The 17,719-nt window shown below is 34.1% G+C and overlaps 1 protein-coding gene across 1 annotated transcript; it reads right to left on the bottom strand.

Moving 5' to 3' along the window:
• Positions 1 to 16,877: 16,877 nt before the first annotated feature.
• LOC108468686 (nuclear transcription factor Y subunit B-5-like) lies at positions 16,878 to 17,512 on the bottom strand. Its single transcript, XM_017769555.2, has one exon. It carries the CDS (start codon positions 17,448 to 17,450, stop codon positions 16,998 to 17,000), a length of 453 nt encoding a protein of 150 aa, XP_017625044.1. The 5' UTR covers positions 17,451 to 17,512; the 3' UTR covers positions 16,878 to 16,997.
• Between the last annotated feature and the right edge of the window lie 207 nt (positions 17,513 to 17,719).

Here is a 17,719-nt window from a genome sequence, read left to right as displayed (position 1 = left end):
GTCGGGGTGGATTTTTTCTTAGGTATTGTCTTAATTCAATCGATTTTCCCAAAAGCAATTCCCCAATTCTATTATCTATGAATTCTTAGTTTAGATAATTAGTTAAGTTTAGATAATTAGTTAGTTAAAACAAAACCTCTTTATTCTTAGGCTAGATAATAAAAAGACGGTCATTACTAGTACTTTTAATTCCCTTGGGTTCGACAATCCGGTCTTGCTAAAACTATACTACTGTTCGATAGGTACACTTGCCTACATCGCGATAATAGTTAGTTTCAAGAACGATTAATTATATATATTTAAAACCTATCACGAAATAACGCGATCAGTAGATGGGGGAGGTTGTTGTATAGCGGGATTTGATCTTATATATTGAGTGAACCATTCATTCATCATTTGAAAGAAGGCTTGTTTTGCCTCCTCACTTCGGCCCTCAAATACAGGCCTTCCACTATTAGATGCAACTCTTTAAACTGACGCTGAAACATTGCTCTCAGCTTCCTCGGATTCAGCTCTAGCTTGATTGGATGACATTACTATATGAAAAACACATTTAAAATAGTTATGAGAGATCACACTATCACAAATTATATAATGGCAAATATAGCTAAACTCATACTTACTATGTTCAATCCAAGAATCAACTAAATCGTAGCTCTAATACCAATAAATATAACACCCCTAACTCGTATTTGTCCCCGAAATAGGGTTACGGAGTATTACCAGAGTTTATAGAATATTTATAGATAATTCATGTCATTTATCACTCATTTATCAGGATTATTCATAACGTCCCTTAAATGAACCCTCGAGGCCCAATATGAGTATTAGAATTGAGTCGGGACTAAATCGGGAACTCAGAGAATTTTCGCAAAATTTTTAAAATTTTCCTAGATACAGGGCACACACACCCGTGTGGTACAGGGACAAGCCCGTATGACCCTAAGACACACCCGTGCTGTAAGCTGTGTTTGATCGCATGTAACTCTCTGACTTGTGCCACACAGCTAGCCACACGCCTGATTTTCTTTTCGACTTGGATTTGTGGTCCCAAAACCACTGTTCTAATTTCACTGAAAATGGGCTGTTACACTATGTATGAGCTTTCTTGAGTATCCGATGTAATTCTAAATAGTTCAACGGATAAAAAAAAGAAATGAATAATAAGTAATCAAATGGAATGAGTCATGATCTTAGGAAATCATTTATGAGCTAAATGGTGTATTTCCATATGGAAATCTACTTACCTTATGGTTGAATTCATTTGTATCATGAAAAAATGTACTAACTTCTAAGTTTGATGATGTTGTATAGGCTTATACTAAGCTTATGTTATTGACAATGATTTATGCCTAATCTATGACTTGTATTAATGAAATGGTCAATTATGTTTAAAGTTTATACGAGCTTATTAAGCACTCGTTGCTTACATAGTTACTTTCCCTTGTCTTATAGATATGCGGAAGCTCGATTGGTTGGATCGGAGACCTATCACACTATCCAGCAATCTTTTCGATAGTTTTTGTGTATTTTGGCCAAGGTTAATAATGGCATATATAGGATGTTTTGGAATGATGATTTGGTATGTTTATGCTTTGAAGATTATGTTTAGTTTGGTACACTTTAATGCCTTACCAAGTTATGTCAAATTGGTCACTTTTAAGTGCTTGTAAACAAGGTTCTTTTGGCTGTTTTGATGACTTGCAAATGGTCATGTATGGCAGTTAAATGAACTAGGTTGTGTGTTTGAGATATTGTCAAGTTGCTTTGGTATGACTCTTAATGTTTGATATAATTGCGGTGCCTTTGAATGGCATATTGGTTAGGTGATTTAGGATGTTTGAAATGGCATGTTTATGTATGTTTGAACCCCTTGAATGTGTGCCCAAATGGTTTGAAAGGTTAGGTATGAATTGGACTTTAAAATGGCTTGATTTTAGGTAAATTTTAGGTTCACACAGTCTAGGATACGGGCTATCGCATCGCCTGGCGATGCGGCAGTGTGTCATTTGGAATTTCTTAGTGTTCAAGTGAATGAGTTACACAGCCTGGCACACGAGCATGTATGGCAACTCAGTGAGTTTCACGGGTAAGAACACGAGCTGGATACGGCCATGTGTCCCTTGGTCAAATGTTACACGGCCTGAGCTATGTCATATGGCCGTATGACCCTTGTTTTCCAAATTTTCTAACTTTTTTTAAAGCTTCTGTTTTGTTTAAAATTAGTCTCGAATTGCTTTTAAGCTATTTTTAGGGCCACGAGGGCTCGATTTAGGGACAAAACACATATGATTGAGTGGTTTATAATATGTTTAAGTTATTTAATGTTATGATGTTAAATGTTTTTTGATTGATCAGTAATGCTTCGTAACCCTAATCTTGCGACGGAGACGGGTTAAGGGTGTTACACTTTGAATTTCAAAATACTTCTTCTTTTTAATTATATTTAAAGTGGATCTCGTTTTTAAATTAAGTTTTAAATATGATTTTTTGCCATTAATAATAATAATGTTTTCAATAGTAAACAACTTTTGAATAAATAATTTCCATTTTAATTTCTAATATCATATTTTTATGAAATTAAATAATTGTTTATTTAAAAATTAAAAACTTTTAAAATTCAAAGTTTTAAAACGTTTTAACATGCATGTTTTAATTTTTTTCAAATTTTATAACATTTTACATAAATGTCTTAAAATGGTTAAAATATGTAAAACACATTACAATCTATTAATTAAACATGTATACAAATTAAATATATTTTTATTGTAATTTAATTAAATAAAATTTCATTTAAAACTTCATTTAAGTGAAATTTTGAATTTTTTAGGAATTCTTAAATATATATACAAGTTAACAACTTAATCAATCTCATCATCATACCCATTATAAGAAAAGTATGAAATCCTTGAGTACTTACCTTTTAAATAACCTAATTAGTGAAATTGATGTTGAGACTGAGTTTAGAAGGTTATTTTGCAACACCTAGCTTTGGGCAGGTTCTAGATTTGGCGGGTAAACTGAAAGTAACCTGAATGGTGTAGTCTATCCACCCAATTGTTGTTCTGGTGTATAGATCGGGCGCATAGAAAGTATCGAATTATTAAGCGAGGATTGTTCTTAGAATTATTAAGTTATAAAGAAAAAAAGATTTGATAAGAGTGTTGGGGATTACTACCAAAGGCATTGTATGCCTAGATTATTTTATGGTTGTGCTAATTACGTTCTAACGAGGTAGTTAGAAAGGAACAAATGGATGAACTAGGAATATAAAAATATTGGATTTCTATTTAAAGCTGTAAACCATTTGTAAAATTAGCTTTGAAGTTCTGTGACACGTAGCAGATTCCAATAAAAGCTTGGGTCCTATATATATAGATATTTAGGTCCAAAAAGAGGTAGTTTTCTTCTTCCTTCTTCAAGAAGTATTTCTGTATAGATCTAAAGGAACCCAAAGTATTTCATTCTTTCTCTTAAGCTAAAGTTGTATATTTGGATCTTTACTAGTGATTGCACCACCTCAAGGTAAGATTTATGACTCTGCATATTGAGTTGTAAAGAGAAAATATGTTAGACTTGGATGATTAGTAAGATAAAGGATAAAAAGGACATTGCTTGGGGACTTTTAATGTTAAAAATGATGAGAAAAAGGGGTATAGGAATAGATCTTAATGATTTTTCTTGTTCTTTAGTAGTGGTTACTGTTGATTACACGATAGAAGTTTAGATCTAGAGTTTTGAACTACCATTGATGAGAATCAAGTGAGTCTTTATGCTGACTATTGTTTATATGATTATAGTACTTGTAGATTTGTAAGAGAGTGGCTAAAAGATAATGTCGTTATTCTAAAGGTTACAGTATGATATGTGTACGACCCGCTGTGTGATTATTGAAATATGTTTATCACTGTACTAATGTTTGTTGGGAATGGTATGCATATTTGGTATAGATTTGTTGAGTTCAAGTAGGCATTTGGATTTTGCACATGTGTCTTAGTTGTATGTTATTCGATATGTTCTAATGAGAGTGGGTCTGAGAATGATGAGCTTGTGTCTATCTCTGTGAAGTCGTCTAAAAGGGTCGTTGGGACTTTAAACATGATTACGAAAAGAGAAGTCCATGGCACCTTATCATTTAAGACTATAGCTGGGCTATGGCATCATATGGAAAGAACTAAAGGAAGGTGATTACCCAAAGGGTCCTTTGCATGACCCAGGGCAAACCTTATGAAATGTGAGTCTGGGCGAATCCCTATCGTGAACATACCAGAAATTTGAAGCCTTTGTAGCAATCTATGAAGGGAATAACCTTGTGGCATATTCTAAAGAATAAAACTTGTGGCAACCATCCGAAGGAAACACCTCTATGGCCGACCCTGAGAGAAAGAAATGGTATTCACGACAAACTCTGAGTGAATGATAGTTGTAATGAGCTTAGATGGAAAAAACCTAGGGTGTATCCTGTTACACCTTTAATGAGATATTATAATGAGCTTCCCTTGTGATGAGCTTCGCATGAAATGTTATGGCGTATCCTACATGGTCTTAAGGAAAAAAACAGAGAAACTAGAATGCGCCAAAGCATGTGGCAAATTCAAAGTATGGGTAAAGTCTAAGTCTGATCGTTTGATGAAGGGCATCTATCAGCGAACAGTAATAAAAATGGGTATTCAAAGAAAGATAAAGTAATGAAAGTGAATTCAAACATTATTTTGTGAAGAGTATTGAGTAAGGGAATTACGATTAAGATGAGTATGAAACGAAGAAGTTTTGAGAGAATGAAGCCACTTGTAACATCCCGAATTAGAGCCTAGTCAGAATAGTAGTTGTAACACCCCGTACCCGAGACCGTTGCCGGAGTCGAACACGAGGTGTTAACGAACTTAATTCATTAATTAAACAGCTCATACAATTCATTTTAAAATTTCCAGACAAGCTGGCTAACTGCATCACAGTCGCTTTAAAAATCATATCTCGAGTTACGAAACTCGAAATCCAATTCCGTAAATTTTTCCTGAAACTATACTCATATATATATCTACTAATTTTTTTCTAGAATTTTTGGTTGGGCCAATTAGTACAGTTTATTAGTTAAAGTCTCCTCTGTTTCAGGGTTCAACTACTCTGACCTCTGTGTATTACGAATCAGATATCTCCCTGTACAGAGCTTCAATGACTATGCCATTTATCTCTAATAAAACTAGACTCAATAAGGAATCTGTAAATATAAATCATGACTTCTAATTATCTTTGTAAAATTTATGGTGAATTTCCAAATTCAGAACAGGGGATCCAGAAATCGCTCTGGCCCTGTTTCACAAAAATTTAAACATCTCATAAAATATAGCTCATATACCTGTTTTGCTTATTCCATATGAAAATAGACTCATCAAGCTTCGATTCCATAACTTATTCATTATTTAATTCCATTTCTACTATTTTTAGTGATTTTTCAAACTCACGTCACTGCTGTTGTCTGAATCTATTTTATGGTAAATTTTACCTATTTCATGGTTTCCATGGATTAGCTAGCAATTTGACATACATAATACCAAATATGATCATGATTAGCCATTCCAATGGCTAATCATTACCAAGCATTTCTATTTCCATACCACTCAATAACCATATCATAAGACCATATATACAAAATGATTATAATGCTATACATGCCATACTCAAAATATACAAGTCATTATGCCAAGATGGTATACGGATAGTGTGAGCGTGCCTCCGACCGCTTCCGATTTCCGAGCTGGCTTGTCAACACTACAAGGAATGAAAAGGAGGAGTAAGCATAAATGCTTAGTAAGCTCACATGCAAATAGCAAGTAACATAACCATATAAGCAAACATAAAACATCATTTGCATAATCATCACCAAGACATTCATATCACCTTTTCATTTATCATCTTACCATATTGTTGTTATATCGAGTTTTCAACCCGAGGGTTAAGTACATACCTGTTCAAATTATCCATTTCACAACACTTACCAATACGTCCCTTTCATCTTGAGTATTCCTCCATTTGAGTAGAACTTTACCCGTTGAACACATCGAATATAATTCGGATACATGGAAAGTTTGCACATAAGTGCCACATATGTAGCCAAGCTACCATGTAACCCGCCCATAAGTGAACTCGGACTCAACTCAACGAGCTCGGCGTCAGATCCATAAGTGAACTCGGACTCAACTCAACGAGTTCGGATGCCTAGTTACATCTCACGAACTCGGACTCAACTCAACGAGTTCGGACGTCAGATCCATAAGTGAACTCGGACTCAACTCAACGAGTTCGGATGCCCAAATATCCCAAGTGACATGTCACTTGTATCCTAATCCATTCCTAAGGTTCAACGGACCTTTTTCCCAATCATGTGTCTCAACCATCTTCTACGGAATGCCGATACCGATACTCGGTAGTATTTCATATTTTCCAAGTATATCACATAATTTGACATATTATCAAACAATTATCACAAGTATAATATTTCATAATAATTATCATATCATTTAAAAACATTAAATCATTTAAAATAATAACTATGTTACCAACATTTACATATGAACTTACCTCGTATGCTAAAATGGCTATTTTACCATTTCGTCCACCACTTGGTATTTTCCCATTTTAGCCCGAATTTCAGCTTTTCCTTGCTAATCGAGCTTGGAAGCTTGAAAACCCTAGCCATGGTTTCTCCTTGCTATATTCGCCATGGGGTTGAAGATGAGCAAAATTGGCTTTTAATTTTGTATTTTAATTCATTTTACCTTTAATGACCAAAATGCCCTTACTACTAAACTTTCAAAAATTCCATCCATGTCCAATTTTTGTCCATAGACTTAGAAATTGGTAAATTATTTTAGGACCTCTAATTAATAATCTAATTCAATTTTATAAAATACTTTAGAACACAAGTTTTGCAATTTATTCAATTTAGTCCCAAATTTCAAATTAAGCACTTTATGCATAAAATTTCTTCACGAAATTTTCACACAATCATGCAATCATATCATAGACCTTAAAATAATCATAAAATAATTATTTATATCTCGGATTTTGTGGTCACGAAACCACTATTCCGACTAGGCCCAAAATCAGGATATTACAGTAGTTTTGGGACCACAAATTCGATGTTAAAATAATTATTTTATTATCATTATGAGGTCTAGGATATGAAAATAAGCATGTGTTAAAGTTTCATGAAGAAATTCTATGTGTAAGGTGTCCAATTGGAAATTAGGGACCAAATTAAATAAATTGCAAAACTTGGATTCTAGAAGCAATTTGTATGAAATTTCTTTGGAATATTAATTAGAGGTCCTTAAAGTGTAATTTTCCCAACTTCTAAGTTTTTGGACAAAAATGGGCATGCATGGAAAATTTTGGAAGTTTAGTAAGGAAGGGCATTTTGGTCGTTTGGTAATAAACTAAATAAAAAGGGAAAAATCAAGCTAAAATCAGCTCATTTTGTTCTTCATGCTTTTGAAATTATAAGGGTCTCTATAGCTAGGGTTTTCAACATTTTCAAGCTCAATCGTAAGTGCTACCTAGCCCCGTTTTTAACGTTCTTCATATTTTTAAGATCCTCGTAACATGCTCTCTCTATTTCTACCCATATTTCAAGCTAGGGTTCATGTTCAAAAAATTTACCCATGCATGAGATGTTTGTGTTTTGATGATTTATGGAGGAATATGAGAGTTTAAAGGATAGTAAACAACTTTTATTAAGTAGTTTTTCATAGAAGTGGCTTAAGGGACCATTTTGTAAAAGTTATGAAAATGGGTAGAAAAATGTGAAATGAAAGAAAATGTGAGCTGCGATAGGCGAGAAAAATATTCGGCTAGGCTTGAGTAACTTATAAATTTCATGCATTTCATTATATGAGCCTTAGGACTAAATTGTAAAAGTGTGATAGGTTAGGGGCAAATTGGTCATTTTGCCCAAGGTGAGTTTTAAATCCTAAAATGAAAAATACAATGTATTAATAGTCAAATTTTATTGATATAGACCGTGAGGAACCAATTCCGAAGGTCGACCATGGAAAACCAAAGGTTTTGAAATAACCGAAATACGAAACTGAAGCAATTACCAGTAAGTTCGTATAACCCGAAGTAAACTCTTAATATACTTAAATATGCATGTTCTTGAATATATGAAAAATTATATATTCGTTGCATGATAATATGTAACACCCCGTACCCGAGACCGTGGCCGGAGTCGAACACGAGGTGCTAACAGACATAATATATTTATTTTCACAGTCCATTTAAAAAATTTCAGACAGCTGGCTAACTATGTCACTATCACCTTAAAAATCATATCTTGAGTTCCACAACTTGAAAATCAGTTTAGTGATTTTTCCCTGAAACTAGACTCATATATGCATCTACAAATTTTTTTCTAGAATTTTTTGCTGGGCCAATTAGTACAGTTTATTAGTTAAAGTCTCCCATGTTACAGGGATCGACTACACTGACCTTCGTGCATTACAACTTGGATATCTCCCTGTACAGGGCTTCAATACTGATGCCGTTTGTTTCTATAGAAACTAGACTCAAAGAGGAATATATACATATATGGAATGACTCCTAATTATCTCTGATTAATTTATAATGAATTTCCAAAGTCGGAATAGGGAATCCAGAAACCGTTCTGGCCCTGTTTCACGAAAACCTAAATATCTCTTAACATACAACTCATATGACCGTTTTGTTTCTTCCATATGAAATTAGATTCATCAAGGTTCATTTAAATAATTTATTCACTATTTAATTCCATTCCTACTATTTTTAGTGATTTTTCACATCCACATCGCTGCTGCTGTCAGCAACTGCCTTTAAGGTAGACTTTACCTATTTCATAGTTTCCATGATTCAATTAGCCCTTTTTGCATACATAGCACAAAGTATAATCATGATTAACCATTCCAATGGCTAATCGTTTCCAAACATTTCCATACCTCTTCGTGATCAACATACAAAATGATTATAGTACTATGCTAAAACGATATAAGCCATTTTCGCATGGCTATCCAAATTTACACAAAATCCATGGGTACATGACCAACAACAAAAGGGTAGTCCTATACATGCCATTTCAAAGTTCAACCAAAATTGTACCAAAAGGGGGCTTTGATAGTGTGGGAGACTTCGACTTCCAAAAATCCCGAGTCCGATAGCTGACGAGCCAAAATCTATAAAACAGAGAAACAAAGAAACGGAGTAAGCAATTTATGCTTAGTAAGTTTTGAGCAAGGGATTCCAGCACAACAAAAGCATAGCATTCATATAGCTAAACGGATAATTTCATATGCACAAATTCTCAATATCATACTTACTTCACATTACCAACCCTTATGTTCATACACAAAAGATCTACTTAGCCAAAGGCCGGTAGCTCGTTTATCAATTGAGCGAATACTTATTTGTAAGGGCTCAACTAATTCAAAGCACATACGAAACATACCTCATTGTTGGGATTTCACAAGCGTATTAACTGAAATTTTTACAGCAAGTTCATTCATTCCCGAATCACGTACCTTCGGAGTTTAACCGGACATAGCTACTCGTTCAAATACCTTCGGGACATAGCCCGGTTATAGTAGCTCGCACAAATGCCTTCGGGACTTAACCCGAATTTAGCAACTCGCACAAATGCCTTCGGATCTTAGTCCGGATTTAGTAACTCGCACAAATGCCTTCGGATCTTAGTCCGGATATAGTCACTTAGCACAAAGCCTTCCGGACTTAGCCCGGACATCATTCGAAGAACCACGCACACATATATCAATAAATCATGACACTTCCATATTTCATTTTCATTACCAAAGCTCAACACAAGACACTTATCATATTTACAATTTCGGCTCAATAGCCACATACAAAGAGCATGATTTTGATTTACTTAAGACATAATCTAATCGAATCATAATTTAAGTTCCATTACTCGAAAACTTACCTCGGATGTTGTCGAACGATTCCGATGGCTATTCGACCACTTTTTCCTTCCCTTTATTGGATTTAGTTCCCCTTTGCTCTTGAGCTTAATTTAACAAATAAATTGATTTAATCATTTGAGCATCGAAAAGAGGAACTCAAGGTACTTAGCCCACATATATTCATTAGACATTAAAGTCACATATGTACGGAATCATGAATCAAACTCAACACATTAGTTAGTACTCTCCTTAGCCGAATTTTCTAAGTCAAGATAAAGCCTTCAACATGCTTACCTATGGCCGAACAACACATCAACCTATGTACTCATTCATGTGGCCGATTATGCATGTCTATGTTGAGGCCAATTATATACTCAATACCACACACAAATGGCATACCTTTTACTAACTAATGCATTACATATTATAACTCAATACGCATCCATCATGTACTCCATAACCGAAACACCATCATATGTAAGTATATACCTTGAGATATTGTATATGTCATACCAATACGTCATGTGCAAACATATATATATATATGTGCAAGAGCCGAATCTCAAAATTGATTATAACTAAACATGAACATAAATCCAAAACACAAATCTTACCTACCATGCAATAAGCATAAATCATACTTATGGATATACCATGGCCGAATACATCACAACACCATACCATTTCAATTTTGGTCATGGTTAAACAAAGAACTTAATGTCTCACTCAAAAATGCTAAAAAGAAAATCCAAGAGTCATCAATCCACCATCACATGCATCATTATCAAGCTTCATATTTAGCATGCAATGGCATTAACACAAAATCCACCTTGGCCGAATATCATCCCCATGACATAGCAAAGATTTGAACCATGGGCTAATTAGAACTCAAGCTAGCAACTAAAAACATGCATGAATCTCATGGCACAACCTCAAACATACCTTAATCTAGATACGAGTATGGCCAAACCTCTTCCTAATCCTCTTCTAAACCAAACATGAGCAAGAACTCCTTCCTTCTTCCTTAGAATTTTCGCCAAAAGAAATGAAAAAGGATGAACAAAATTTTTTTTCTCTTTTCTTCAACTCACGGCAATGGGGGAAACACTCACACCATTCTTTTTTTTCCCATTTCTTTATTACCCATACTCCTTATTTTATTTTTTCCTAACATACACCATTGTCACAACATGTTTTATGACATGTTTTGCCCATCACTCTTTGTCATGGCCGGCCACTAGCAATTAGGGGGGGAAATTTGACATGCAAGTCCTCCCTTTTGATTACATGCACTATTAGGTCCTTATAGATTAGCCTATCACATTTCAAAAGTGTCACACAAGTCCTACTAACTGAATTCACATGCAATCGACTAAATCGAAGCTTGAAATTTTCACACATTCATAATTACATATTCTAGACAATAAATATTACGTTCAAACATTTCGGTGACTCGGTTTAGCGGTCCCGAAACCACTTCCCGACTAGGGTCGATTTTGGGCTGTCATATAATCCATGAAATGTGGCAATGTAATTGAAAAGATGATAAATGTCCCGGTTGAATTAGAAAGGGAAATCTGATGGATAAATTATGGCTTACATGACATGAGATCCTGCATGTGTTGCAGAAAAGGATTTAGCCCGGATGTAATCTGATGATCTCAAAATGGAAAGGATCTAGCCCGGACAGGTGTTTCTTGAGTGATCGAGCCTCCCGAAGAATAGGGGTGCATTAAGGATTTAGCCCGAACGGGTAATCCAATTTGAGAACTGAATTTAGCCTGGACTGACAATTCAGATCCGAGCTTATGAGAGCAATTGTCGTTAAAAGAGATTTAGCCTGGACTGGTAATCCCGCCGTAAGATGTAAGGTTCACGGGAGTACGTACTCGAGATGATCACTTGTGTGACTTGACGGTAATTGAGCTATCCATCGAGAATTCTGAGAAATTCAATGGGATTAACATGAGAGACAAAGAATGGAAATATTGAATTGATGAGCTCATCTAAGACTAATGACATGATGTATTGTTATGAAACTAACTTGATGATTGAGTGCATAGGGAAACTATTTCATGCTTGTTGGAATTATTGCCTAAATATGGTTGTATGCTAATTTACCGATAAGATTACTTTCCAGTTATCCGGACTTACTAAGCATATAAATGCTTACCCCTTTCTCTTTTCTCTGTCTTACAGAACTCGTAGACTCGTGAAGATTGGAAGACGGTTGGAAAATCAACACACTATCGACTTGTCCTACTTTGGTATATAGATACTTTCATTTTGTTTAATGGCAAGTATAGGATTTTTGGTTATTTTGTTATATGTGTCATTTGGCTATCCAATGTAGGGGCCTAAATGGTATACTCATTCTTTTGTATATGGCCATGAGATATGGCTCATATTGATGTAGGTAGTAAACCTACCAATGATGCATGTCTAGGTTTAATTATTTCATGAGATGTGATGATGAGGGTTATCGTGAATGAATGATTTTAATGGAAACCTAATAATTTGAGAGTGGACATAGCATATAATGGTATATGGTTACAACATGGCTTAAATGTAAAATGTGCTATGTAAATCCCTAATACAAAATGGATAATTTAGCATGTACTAAACCGATAAGATGAGGTTGACATGAAATTGGGTTATGCTAAGGTTGTTTAGGAGTATGATTAGGCCATGTTAAATACCATTGAAGTCTTTAAGTGTGTATGGATGATAGAGGGTGACCAAAGGCCTGGTAAATAGCCCTAAAAAGGTTCACACGGGTAGACACACGGGCATGTGTCCACGCCGTGTGTGACACACGGGCAGCCCCATGGGCATGTTGTCTGGCTGTGTGTCCCCTGCACCTAAAATTTTAGGTCAGATTGCATGGTAGTAAACACACGAGTAGAGACACGGCCATGTGTCTCAACTGTGTGGAGGACACGGCCTAGCACACGAGCATGTGCCTTGGCCATGTGCCTCAAAATGAGTGATGACGTCATAAACAGAATGTTTGGGTTTTTGGACACGGGCGTGTCTAGGCCGTGTGAGGGACACAGGCCAGGGACACGGGCGTGTGCTTGGCCATGTGAAAACCCCTATAGGTTCGAAATGGAAAATAAATCCAAATAATTCAACACGAGTGAAAAACACGGGCGTGCCCCTAAGCACACGGGCGAGTGAGGCATAACCCTAGTAATTTTACTAAAATTTTCTATAGATCTCGGTTTAGTCTCGAATCGCTTTTAATGTATGTTTTGGGCCTCGTAGGTGCATAATCGAGACACTATGATGTTGTTTGATCGGTTTTAAATTAGAACGAAATTTTATAACCCTTATCTTTTGAAAATATCCGAGTATCTGTCTGGTAACGCCTCGTACCTTGTCCCACTCTCGGGTACAGGTAAGGGGTGTTACACCACTAAAGAAACAATGTTAAGGGGAATTGACCATGATAAAGTAAACAGAAGAAAGGATTATGTTTCGTTGATGATAAATTGTTCTTGGTGACAAACAACTGAAGATTCAAGAAAAGGAGTTGATGGTGATGGACTATCCGCACGTTTTTGGAAACCAACGATTAATGTATAAATGGTTATCTCTCACTAAGTTCTCATGAACTTACATGGATTGTTTTATCTGTTTCAGTTGAATGTGAGGTTGCGCCTAGGGGAAACGATGTCAAGACTACGCCCAAGGAGCAGCATATAAGATTATTATATATGCAAAGCAAGCTTTGATGGTGTGATCATGTCTGTTTGGCACGTAGAAACCTTTGAATCAAGATAAATACGTTAAACCAGGACATCATTTTCGTAATACTTATAATCGAATTTCCTATATATTATAATCGAAATTCTTCAGTGTTTGTACTTACATATTGTATAATGAAGTCTTATAATTAAATAGTTCAAACCGATTGTAATTTGTGTAAGTAGAATTAAGTTACATCTATATCAGAGTGGTGGCACCAAAGATTCGGATCCGATCATCGGATCTGGTTTGGGGTGTTATATATTTCCATAGAGATTTCAACAAAATCTTAAAGTGGATAGTGGAAATTTTGAAAGAAAATGAAGAAATGAGCACGAAAAAGGAGAAGAGAAGAAATGGTAGCAATGGTGGATGTTGGTTAGCAGAGAAAGAAGAAGAATCGGCTAAAAATATACTCTGATGGGCCCAAGTCCATGAGTTACATGTCCATTTTTTTGTCAAACTATGGCTCAAATCTTTAAAGCGAGGATCAAAATGATTTTGGTTATTAAATATCATGTTTAAATATTATATTAATCATAAAAGTTTTGGGAATTAACCAAATTATCCTTTTACGGGAACATATCTTATTGCCCTTTTTGGTGATTTCTTCTTAAAATTCAATACTTAGACTAATTAAGTTTATAATTCAATACTTAGACCAACATAAAATGTTATTAATATAAATTAATATATTTTACATCATAATTTTCTTTTATCCACGTTATGGATATGTAATAAACTACCATATATTATATTTATTAAATTTTGAAGTAAGTAAGCTATTCAATTAAGAGATAATTTCTATATGGACTATTTGGAAACCATGAATTGTGTCAAAAAATCTAGATTTGGATTTAGAAAATCCAAATTCTTTCTTTAGATAATAAATAAAGAGTTGGATTTGACTTTCGGCAATCTAAATCAAATTGCATAAGATTTAAATTTTAAATTTTAAAATCCATTTCAAATTTTAGAATTTTCAAAAGACAAGATTTGTTTAAAGAAAAACATGAGAACTTATTTGTTTTGTTGTTTCACACTTCATTCAAAACCTAAACAATAAATAAATAATTTTACTTATAATATATTATTAACGAAGCTCAAGGTTTTTAGAATTAGACTAATAGACGAACAGATTAAACCACCGATTCTCGATTCAATAGACTTGATCGATCCAATTAGTTCTGTTGAATAAATTATTAAAAATAAAACATAAATAAAAATAGATAAAATTGGTTTAAATGATTTGATTGCCAGTTCGAGTAGTCTAACCAGTTCAACCTACTCACAAGTCAACCAATATGCCCCTAATTCTAAGCTGGTACCCCGGTTGATCCGATTCTAAAAACATCGACAAAGATTTAAGCATTTAATTTAATACAATATAAATATTAAAAATTTTCATTTATACCATTATTTTCACAATTTTAATTTTAAACCCTTGACTTTTAATTTATAATTAAGTAAGTCCGCTTATGCCCAATGCAATTGGTCTAACCAATTGATTTAGTCCAGTTTTGAAAATAGTGACGAAGCTTTATGTTTTTAATTTAATAGAATATAGATATTCAAAAATTCAATTATTCCTTAAGTTTTACAATTTTAATTTATAAACCCCGACTTGTAATTTATACCTAAGTCTACTTATTTAAGTACGATAATTGTATGATTTTATTGAGGTATAAACAAAGTATAAATGACTTGTTGAGATTTCTTTTAATATTTTAACCCAAAAAATTATAAAAATATAAAAATAGAAAGTGATATTTTGTTGGTCAATCAATTCAACCGATTTGATCGGTTTGACTAGTACTATTGGTTCGTCCAATCTATAAAATAAATCATTAAAAAATTAATTCAACAGCTCAATCAAAATCCTCCTAAATAATTAAATTTTAATAAAATGTTTTTAGAGCTTAAAATTAGTTGAAATCTCAATCTAAATTGGAATTATCTAAAAATAAATTGAGAAATAATAAATTCATAAATTATAAATTATAAATTTCAAAATTTAAATCTAAATCCAAATTTTGTTTTTAGTGAATTATAAGAATAGGTAAAACCCGAACAATAAACACAGCTAACGCGACTCTGAATCTAGACTACACTTGAGACGGTAAATATTCTAATTGTCATGACATCACATGGGGTTGATCTAAATCCAAATTTTAGTTACTAAACTTTACCTAATTGAATTTAAGTTACCCGTTAGTCTAAATTGATTAAATGAACGAAGAAGACAAGGGAAGTTGACAATTAATTAAGAAAAGAAATTTCATTAGAAAGCAAATTAAAAGATGTTATGTTAGGGTAGAAATTTCATTAGAAAGCAAATTAAAAGATGTTATGTTAGGGTTCGAAGGGGCTGTTTGTCTAGGTTTTCACAATAAATTTGTTGCTTGTCTGAAATAAATAAGAAAAAAAGAATCAAATAGAATCTTTTACTTTTGTTTTTCTTTCAGACAGGTATCTTTTCAAACGGTTAATTTAAACACAAGAAGTTCCAAATGACAAACCCTAGAAACCAAAAAAAAAAAAAAGCCTAATTACTTACTCAGCTCCTATGTTTTTATTAATTCTCTAATTCATTTTTCTGCATCAACCCATCTCTCAATCATCCTCAGTTGCAGGAAAACTATATATTCAATCCCTTTGAATATTATTTACATTAATATATATTAATTGCTTGCATCATGATCGAGACCTGATGCGGGGTTTTCACGACAAAACAAAGAAATGTCCAAATACTTACTGTGGTCCCAAGATCTCGGATTTTCAGACACAAACCCTAACCTTGGATAAGTATGACTAATTGACTATTTCCAAAGGGTAAATGAAGAAATGGCTACACTAGGCATTTGCTCAGCTCTCTATTAAATTTGAAATCTAAATCGGATATAATCCTCAAATTTTGATCCAACATCCACAATATGCATAAAAAACAAGCTTGAAAGTTGAAATTAGTAGTCTTTACTCTTTGGTGCCAATGAAGAACACTCAAAGTAGTCAAAAACAGTCGAAGAAATCAGATCAAAATCGAAATTTAAGTAAGCCAAAAAAGAAAGAAAGCAAGAAGAAGCATAAAACAAACCCTAAAATTTTCGTACACAAAATCCCAATTTTGTGGTTTAAACTTTAAACAAAATACCTGCAAATAAATTTAAAGGAAAAAAAAAAAACCTCAACAATTCTAAAGCTGATATTACTCAATTCAGAAAACAAACGTCAGAGAAACACAGAGTGCTTAATGTAAAAATCAAGTTTTTGAATATTAATTTTATTGTAGTATTGTCCCTTTCAAAAGGGCCTTGTTGCAAGAGAGCTATCGCTCCTCTCGATAGCCCTATTTTGGCTAACTCTTTCTCCTTCTTGTTCCCTATACCTATGCAAATACCTCTTCAATTGCTCGGCGTAGTTGTCAAACCCTAGCGTTGCCAGTGCCCAACAAACGTCGTCCCCGTTAACCGTCTTCCGCTTCTCCTTGTGGCACTTGTCGGATGCCTCCCCGGTGACGAAGCTGATGAACTCCGACACGCATTCCTGCATGGTTTCTTTGGCTTCCTTGGAGATCTTGGCGTTGGGAGGTAGGATCTGCTTCATGATCCGGCCGACATTCGCTATCGGAAGCAGCCGGTCTTGTTCCTTGATGATGCCATCCTCGCCTGAGAGGACACTACTAGCAGCGCCTGTGGCAAAGTTGTACTTAAGACCTTCACTATCTAAATTATTAATCCCTATTTTATCAGCCATTTCTATTAAAAGCAAAAAAAAAAAAAATTATACCTCTTAAACTCAGACACGTCTCTTCTAACTGCTAATTTGCTATTATATAGGCTCATACTTATTTATATACATACACACATCTATATACATATAAATAGTAAAATGGTAAAATTTATTCGACTACATGACAATTCATGATATAAACCGATCAACCAATACAAAGCATTGTTGGTGTGGATTTGATTTTCTTATTAAAAATAATATTTTATACATTATCAGTTAATAATATGAAAAAT

This window comes from Gossypium arboreum, chromosome 8, assembly GCF_025698485.1.
Source record: "Gossypium arboreum isolate Shixiya-1 chromosome 8, ASM2569848v2, whole genome shotgun sequence".
NCBI lineage: Eukaryota > Viridiplantae > Streptophyta > Magnoliopsida > Malvales > Malvaceae > Gossypium > Gossypium arboreum.
This window is presented reverse-complemented; position numbering and strand designations above follow the sequence as displayed.

Bases quoted from the DNA above. Each gene is read 5' to 3' on its own strand.
- LOC108468686 (XM_017769555.2), bottom strand. From the start codon at position 17,450: ATGGCTGATAAAATAGGGATTAATAATTTAGATAGTGAAGGTCTTAAG.